Source organism: Arachis hypogaea, chromosome 10 (assembly GCF_003086295.3).
Source record: "Arachis hypogaea cultivar Tifrunner chromosome 10, arahy.Tifrunner.gnm2.J5K5, whole genome shotgun sequence".
NCBI lineage: Eukaryota > Viridiplantae > Streptophyta > Magnoliopsida > Fabales > Fabaceae > Arachis > Arachis hypogaea.
The window spans coordinates 21,345,120-21,354,503 of record NC_092045.1 but is presented as its reverse complement, the minus strand read 5'-3'; the positions used below and the strand labels follow the sequence as shown (position 1 = coordinate 21,354,503).

The window sequence follows — 9,384 nt, the reverse complement described above, 5'->3', positions numbered from 1 at the left end:
TGGTTTTCAAAATTATGGAATCTTTTTTTGACATATGTATTATGCCATACGTATAAATTATACGGGTTATTATATAAATTCATATATATGCATAACAAAATAGTTTAATATTATATATTTTCTACATTAATTATATGTCAATATTTTAAAAAAAGAGATAAAAGAAAAAATATATAAATATGTATAATATTATTGCTATATATGAAATAGTTTTATATTGCTTTAATTATAGAAACTTATTATAATTATATAAAATTTAATTTGAAGAAATAATTTCTCTTGCCATAAATAATATACTAAAACTGTTAGTATATTATCTTCTTTATGGTTAATTGAATTTATCAATGATTTTCCCGTGTAAATCGTTATTACCCAGTTTTTAATAATTACTTAATATACAAAATTTGAAATTAGAAATTGTTATTACTAATTCAATTAACTGATTAATTGAGTAATAATTGTCAAATTATTAAGGTGCAAAATCATTGATTTACTCAATTGATTTCCATATATTATTTATATTTCAAGTAATAATTTGAAATTATATTATTTACCTAGTTAATAATACTATTATTAAAAATTATTTTTTACATTGATTTTTAAATCAATTATTAAATAATTATTTTTGTTAATATAATTGTTTATAAATTATTTTAAATTATATTTTGTTAAAATATAATTATTTAGATTATTACTCATGACACGAGTATAATTTTATTTTATACTAATTAATCAATTATAATTATATGACACGGGTATAATTTCAATTTTATCTATGGATTATTTTTCGTAATAATATACAACATATTATTTACCGTGATAATTTGATTTGATTGATTTCTAATTATTTACGTACATAAATGATTAAAATATATAACATAAATATCGTAATTATTATAATTCTATGATATAATTATAATTAACATATTTTATCATAATTAAATATTGATTTGATATAATTATAATGAAAATTCTTTTCTAAAATAATATAATCTACTATTATTCATCCACTAATTATTTGGCAATAAACCTTAATATGATTTTTTATATCTCCACTATAAGAAATAATTACTTAGATATACCAAATAATATGTAACATATTACTACTTGTATAAGTTAAGGCACAAAGACAGGATTTAATTAAGGTGATTAAAACTTTCACCAAACAGAATATGACCTCAATCGAATAAAAAATGGTACTCGATTTTGCATTAATTAGCTAGTCGAAGAAATAACATACTCATTCATTATTCATGTTTCATTATATTTTTTAAATAATATATAGAAAACATATATCTTGTGTATAAAAATGTAACTATTAGTAATTTTATTAATAAACTTTTTTTTAAACTATTACTAATTTCAATTTTAATAGAAAATCTGAGGAAATAATTTCGCTTGCCATAAATAATATACTAAAATTGTTAGTATATTATCTTCTATATGGTTAATTGAATTTATCAATGATTTTCCCGTATAAATCGTTATTACCCAGTTTTTAATAACTACTTAATATACAAAATTTGAAATTGAAAATTGTTATTACTAATTCAATTAACTGGTTAATTGAGTAATAATTGTCAAATTATTAAGGTGCAAAATCATTGATTTACTCAATAGATTTTCATATATTATTTATATGTCAAGTAATACTTTGAAATTATATTATTTATACAGTTAATAATACTATTATTAATAATTATTTTTTGCATTGATTTTTAAATCAAGTATTAAATAATTACTTTTGTTAAGATAATTGTTTATAAATTATTTTAAATTATATTTTATTAAGATATAATTATTTAGATTATTACTCATGGCACAGGTATAATTTCATTTTATACCAATTAATCAATTATAATTATATGACACGGGTGTAATTTCTATTTTATCCACCGATTATTGGCAAATAAATTTTATTCCAATTATAAATAAAATCTGTTTTTATTGGCAAATAAATTGTCTTTAGGTCAACGATTTAATATATGTGTAGGTTCATTTTTTGTCAAATATAATGAAAATACAAATAAAGAAATAAAGGATAAAAATAAACTTAATAATACCTGACACTACTTTATTTTATTAAATTATTTAAAAATAGCACATCCACAAAAAATAATCGTAATATATAAACTGAGGCAATAATTTAAAATTCTATAATTATAATTTAATCAAATACTAATAGTAAAACCAAATTACCTAAACAATATTGAACCTATTCTAGTCCTTAGTCACGTATAGTATAGAATCATTCTTGTAACGACAACCAATTGAAATAACATCGTAAGTTTCAATATTTAGAATTCGTGCAAAATTAGACCATCCTCTTGTTAGATAAGCTTCATCATCCGCTATCCATGCAATGCGGCAAGGTATAGAATTGCCACACCGAGAAATCAAACTAACTCTTATTCCCCTCAATGGCATTGCATGCATGCAAAAGAAAGCTGGTAATTTCTGAAAAAAAATCAAAATATGTTAAAAAATTATTCTAATAATGAACGGCTTAAACTAAGAAAATTTAAATATATTACCAATCATTGAAATTGCATATCTGAATTTGTCATGAATTTAGCAAAACTGAACGCTTATATCCTTCGGTAAAGTAGAGACTATTGCCTCTTATTTGAACGCTTACATCCATGTAGTTGGAACCCGAATCAGTGAAGACAACTCGATGAGGTATTTCATGGATGTGATGCATTGTAAATGATTATGGCAAAAGACAATCGAACTGGAACATTAGACGATAAGAATAACTCAGAGTAACAACAAATAAAAAATGATCAAAATAATAATATAATAAAATGAGTATATAAAAAAATATTATAAAAAATTATAAATTGTACCTTAAAATGATCAACTTCAATAAAAAACGAAGAATACATTCGTATTCTATGAAGTAGTAAAAAAAACACTAAATATAAAATTATGAATTGACTCTCAAATTTAGATTCATGTACCACAGGAAAACACTATATATAGACTTTAGTAAAACAAAAATAAATATGTAAATTACCTATTATTAAGGTAATTTTTTAATAATACATTAAATTTTGATTTGATACAATTATAATGAAGATATGTTTCTAAATTAGTATAATTATATATTATTTATTAAATATTAATTATAATATAATTAATATTAAAGATATTTTTATAAAATAATTTTGAAAAATTATTTGATATACGTGAATCGAGTAACAAAGATTTTTTATTATTATTATTACTATTATTGATATTATTATTATCATTAAAATTATTAAAAGTATTTTTAATTGATAATTGATAAGTAGTTTAATAGTGCATTAAATATTGATTTGATATAATTATAATGAAGATATGTTACCAAATTAGTATTATTATATATTATTCATTTAGTATTAATTATAATATAATTACAATAAAATAATTTAGAATAGAAAAAAATTTATTCGTTTTGGAGGGAAAACGAAAGCATGAGAGATCGACACGTCACCTTTAGTAGCCGGGGGAAAACCCAGTTTTAGTATATTAAGTAGATTACAATATTACAATTATATTACAAGTAGCATTTTTTTTGGTGACTATGTTACAAGTAGCATTTAATGAATAATGCATAATTATAGTAATTTAGAAAAATAAAATAAAGTCCAATCATTTATCTTTCGACTGCACACATATGAAGGAGTCACGTATAGTAAATACGGTCGATGATTGTAAAACTGTATACTAACATTGATATAATATTATTTCAGGTATATATTTTGCAGGTATCAAAGAAAAGTGTTGAGTTATTTTTTAGTGGATTTAAATTATTTATTGTTTATTAGAGAATTTTGTGCATTAGAATTCTCTAATAATTTATTATTTATTTTGACTTGATTTTGATATAATTTTATTTAATAGTAAAACAACATATAAAAAAATTGTTGGTGGATCTAAGTATTACTAGGTTATTTATGATCACATTGAGTATATATGTTTGATTTATTGAAAAAAGTAAATTACTAAAACTAATTAATAACTATTTTAGAATTAATATATTTAATACTAAATTAAAAAAAATAAACAATACATAATATGTTATATTTTTATTAATCAAATTATTATAATTCAAATTAATCTTAACAAAAAAATTTAAAATTATAATTTCAGTCTTATCACGTGTATAGTACGGGCTATTATACTTCTTTAATTACTAAAAGAGATCTTTAATATTAAATTATTAACAACAACCAAATCTTTTTATAATATTTAAAAAAAAAATCAAATCTTTTTATAAATAGACAAATATACCTTTAATTATTTTTTACGTATTTTTTTTATAATTTTTATATTAACAATTTTTTTCTAAAATTTTAGTAATTTTTATTATTTATTTATTTTTTTGATCTTTTATTTTTTTATTAAATAAAGATCACAAAATAAAAAATAAATAAAAATAAATAAATAAATAAATAATAAAAATTATTAAAATTTTAAAAAAAATAAAATTTATCAATATAAAAATTATAAAAAATAAATAAAAAAATAATTAAAAATATATTTATTTCTTTATAAAAAATTTAGTTCTTCTTCTTAGATATTATAAAAGATTTAGTTCTTGTTAATAATTTTAATATTAAAGATTTTTTTAATAATTAAATAAATCTTTCTAACGCTCATTTCGAATAATTTTTTCAAAATTATAAATAAATAAAAATACATGCATTCAAACCCTAATTTACTCGAACCCTGTTTCCCCTTCCCTTTCATTTCGACTGCGCTGCGCCTCCCCACCCATCCAAAAACTCCCTCTCCTCAGTCCTTACCGTCCACCGTTGTTTGCGCCGTCACGCCGGAGGCCGGACGGATCCCTCGCCTAACTACTCCTCGTGGTACATCGCCGTCACCATCGTCCATGTCCACTCCTCACTTCCTCGGTTAAGCTGAAGGCTGAAGGTTCCTCACTACTGCTCGTGGTTTATCGCCGCTCGCCACCTCGTTCTTCCCCACGCCGGAGAAATCGACGCTACACGCTGTTCCTCGCCTTTGGTCTGCGTTCCTCGCCTCTGTTCTCCGGTTCTTTCTTCTGCACTGCCGATCTACTTCTGCTTCACTTTGGCAAGGGGTTCCGGTTGCCTGAGCTGCTTCTCTTCTTCTTCGGTTCTGCCTGAGCTTCCTCTTACAAGGTAATTTTTTTAAACAAATTTAAATATCAATAATTTTGGTATGAATTCTGCCATTTTGGTCCTGGTCTGGACTTTTTATCTTATTTTTTTAGTTTAAATTCCGGTGTGGTTTAATTATTTTTTCTAAACTACTGATATCAGTAGACAATAGGTTGATTGGTTCTGGACTTGTTAATTTTTTTCTAAATTTAGATATCATCAATTTTGTATGATTCTTCTCTGGTGCGGTTTAATTCTTTTATAAACTACTGAATAGACAATAGGTTCTGTAGTTTTGTTTTAATATTTAGATATCAATAGGTTCTGGTTCTGATACGAATTCTGGTTATTTCTGGGTCTTGGTGTAGTTTTTTAATTTTAAATTTAGATATGAATATATTCAGTTACTTGCAAAATTTTCTGGAATTGCTGATATGCAAGTGGGCATTTTTATTATGTTATGTTTAATTGTTCTTTTTTATTTGGTTTAGTTTCCACTTTGTGGTGTACTTTTGGAATGTTGCGATATCAAAATGCTCACGTAGGATAGAATACATATGATACATATAGGTTTTCTTTAAGAACAAATATTATTAACAATAACGGAACAGTATTACAATATTACATAGAGATTAGAGAGATACATCCCTCTAAACGAAACATGTGCCTTGCACCAAGTAGATTACACAGGTAAATCTCAAGGCACATGTTTTGTTTAGATGGATGCATTTCTCTAATCTCTATGTAATAATGTAATACTGTTATTTTTAATAATATTTGTTCTTTTATTAAGAAAACTGTGTGTGTTATATGCATTCTATCCTACGTGAAGTATATATTTTGTGACCTTGATATGTTCACATTTTCAATTTAGCATTGATTAGCTCAATTTTACATGTCTTAGATACAAATCTAGCATGAGTTGTCTATTTTGTAGGATAAGTGAAATATTTATTTTATGAGTAAAGAACACAACAAAACTGTAGATGTGATTAGTTGACTAAATCAATGTGGTTTTCGATTGTGTTGCTAGGTTTCAACAATGGTTAGAAAAAAGTCAGAGGATGCAGGCCCATCTGCAAAGACGAAGGCAAGTAGCAAAGATGCCCCTAAGAAGGAAAAAATTTCCATCTCTGCCATGCTGGCCAGCATGGACGAAAAGCCTGATAAACCCAAAAAGCCCTCTTCCACTAAGCCCAAAGCAAAAGCTGCTCCAAAACCTTCTGCATATACTGATGGTATTGATCTTCCTCCATCCGACGAAGATGAAGATGAAGCTCTCTTGGAGGAGGAGGAAGAGAATGCTTCCAAACGGCATCAGAGGAGTGAATTGAAGGCACTTGAAGTATCAACCACAGACAAAGAGCTGAAGAAGCGTGAGAAGAAGGATATTTTAGCAGCTCATGCTGTTGAGCAGGCAAAGAAGGAAGCTCTTAAGGATGATCATGATGCTTTCACTGTGGTTATTGGAAGTCGGACTTCAGTGCTTGATGGAGACGATGATGCTGATGCTAATGTCAAAGATATAACAATAGAGAATTTTTCGGTGTCTGCTCGGGGTAAAGAACTTCTGAAGAATGCATCAGTGAAGATATCTCATGGGAAGAGGTATGGTTTGGTTGGACCCAATGGAAAGGGGAAGTCCACACTATTGAAGCTTCTTGCTTGGAGGAAGATACCAGTACCTAAGAATATTGATGTCCTTCTAGTTGAGCAGGAGGTAGTTGGTGATGACAAAACAGCTCTTGAAGCTGTTGTTTCAGCTAATGAAGAACTGGTTAAAGTTCGACAAGAAGTTGCTTCTCTGCAAAATGCAACTTCTGCCGAAGGAAGTGTTGAGAAAGATAATAGTAATGAGGAAGATGATGCAGGGGAGAAGCTAGCAGAGCTGTACGAGAAACTACAACTGATGGGTTCTGATGCTGCTGAAGCTCAAGCATCAAAGATTTTAGCGGGTTTGGGTTTTACGAAGGATATGCAGGGCCGACCAACAAAATCTTTCAGTGGTGGATGGAGAATGCGAATTTCTTTGGCTCGAGCACTTTTTGTGCAGCCTACTTTATTATTGCTTGATGAACCCACAAATCACCTTGACCTGAGAGCTGTTCTCTGGTTGGAAGAGTACCTGTGCCGTTGGAAGAAGACTTTGGTTGTTGTGTCACACGATAGGGATTTCCTCAATACAGTTTGCACTGAGATTATTCATCTTCATGACTTGAAACTCCATTTCTATCGTGGAAACTTTGATGACTTTGAGAGTGGGTATGAACAGCGTCGTAAAGAGATGAACAAGAAGTATGAGATTTATGACAAGCAACTGAAAGCTGCAAAAAGGAGTGGTAACCGAGCTCAGCAAGAAAAGGTGAAGGACCGAGCAAAGTTTGTGGCAGCTAAAGAAGCATCTAAAGCCAAGGGCAAGGGCAAGGGCAAGGTTGATGAAGATGAGGCCCCACCAGAGGTTCCACAGAAGTGGAGGGACTACAGTGTTGAGTTTCACTTTCCTGAACCTACTGAGCTCACACCTCCACTTCTTCAGCTTATTGAAGTGAGCTTCAGTTATCCGAATCGTGAGGATTTCAGACTGTCAAATGTTGATGTTGGCATTGATATGGGAACTCGTGTTGCCATTGTTGGGCCCAATGGAGCTGGAAAATCTACACTACTAAACCTTCTGGCGGGTGATTTGGTTCCAACTGAGGGTGAAGTTAGGAGGAGTCAGAAGTTGCGGATAGGAAGATACTCGCAACACTTTGTGGACCTTCTAACTATGGACGAAACCCCTGTTCAGTATCTTCTTCGTCTCCATCCAGACCAGGAGGGACTTAGCAAGCAAGAGGCTGTCCGTGCAAAACTCGGTAAGTTTGGGCTACCTAGTCATAACCATCTCACCCCTATTGCCAAACTATCAGGAGGGCAGAAGGCCAGGGTTGTCTTCACCTCAATATCCATGTCAAGACCCCATATTTTGTTGTTGGATGAACCCACTAATCATCTAGACATGCAAAGTATTGACGCATTGGCGGATGCACTAGACGAGTTCACTGGTGGAGTTGTTCTCGTTAGTCATGACTCGAGATTGATATCTCGTGTATGTGAGGATGAAGAGAGGAGTCAAATCTGGGTTGTCGAGGATGGTACTGTAAGGACTTCGGTTGGAACATTCGATGATTACAAGAACGAGTTGATGAAAGAAATCAAAGCTGAAGTTGATGACTGAGCTGCTCCTTTTTGAGAACAACTTTTGGCTACAACTTTTTTCCTTTTATGCAAACTGAGTGTAAATAAAAGTATGTTGCCGGAAATGCTACCAATATTTTTAGCTAGATTCACAATTTCTGTTTTATACTTCTATCATAGTTTATGAGTTGATCACAATAAATGAACATGTGTTTCTTGATTATATATACTTACAATAACATGACAAGAAATATGGTGTTGTCCGATATGTCCAACCAACATAGTGGAACAAGGCCTAATTGTTGTTGTAGATACTCGCAGTAACAACTAAGTGATTAACAATAGCTTACCATGATGGCATCGAAGTGTAACGACTAGCACGAGTACAAGATATGCTTTTAGATGGCATAATTGGAGGAGAAATAGTCAAATAGAGGTTTGGAAGAGATGGATACCACAGTGGGGCTAATAATTGTAATTACTAATTAGAATCGCTGTACCATATGCAGCAATAGTTGAGTAAAATAATAGTACATTACAAGTTAGACAGCAACGAACGGTTTCGTTTGATATTGTTCGTTAGATGTTCTAGATAGCCAAATGCTTAATGGAGACCCAGTGAAAAATGAACGCACATTATGAATGTTGATTCTAACAATATCATACGAAAGGAGTTACTGTACTTTGCTTACAATTTGCATGGATGGAGAACATTCCTGGAGCCGAATTATCACAAATTAATAACAGATGATAATATTGGTACTTAATGGAATATCGGTTTTTCTTGCCATGCCCAAGAATTTTGTATCAACACGGGCATCAAAAAACAACAATTGGCTACTTATTAACTCAATACAGCAGCTACATAGAAGAAACAACAAATGTTCAAAGAAAAATTGCGTGCCTTTGGAAGCGCATGGAGCATGATATAGACAAAAATTGGTAAGTATATGCATATAGCTTGTTAAGTAGAACAAGCTTTTTGAACAATTTTGGACCTAGATTTAAGGACTTCGAAGACAGTTATTAAGAAACACTATATTAAGAAACTTTTGAGCCTTTTGAAAGGGGTGGC

The 9,384-nt window shown here is 29.5% G+C and overlaps 1 protein-coding gene across 1 annotated transcript; it reads left to right on the top strand.

Moving 5' to 3' along the window:
* The first annotated feature begins 4,687 nt into the window (after positions 1–4,687).
* Positions 4,688–8,532, top strand: LOC112715356 (ABC transporter F family member 4). The gene is made up of 2 exons (XM_025767120.3): positions 4,688–5,153; positions 6,166–8,532. The coding sequence occupies exon 2, from the start codon at positions 6,175–6,177 to the stop codon at positions 8,347–8,349; it is 2,175 nt and encodes a 724-aa protein (XP_025622905.1). The 5' UTR covers positions 4,688–5,153; positions 6,166–6,174; the 3' UTR covers positions 8,350–8,532.
* The last annotated feature ends 852 nt before the right edge of the window (positions 8,533–9,384 follow it).

What these genes read in the sequence shown, in the direction of transcription:
- LOC112715356 (XM_025767120.3), top strand. Translation starts at nt 6,175, where the DNA reads ATGGTTAGAAAAAAGTCAGAGGATGCAGGCCCATCTGCAAAGACGAAG.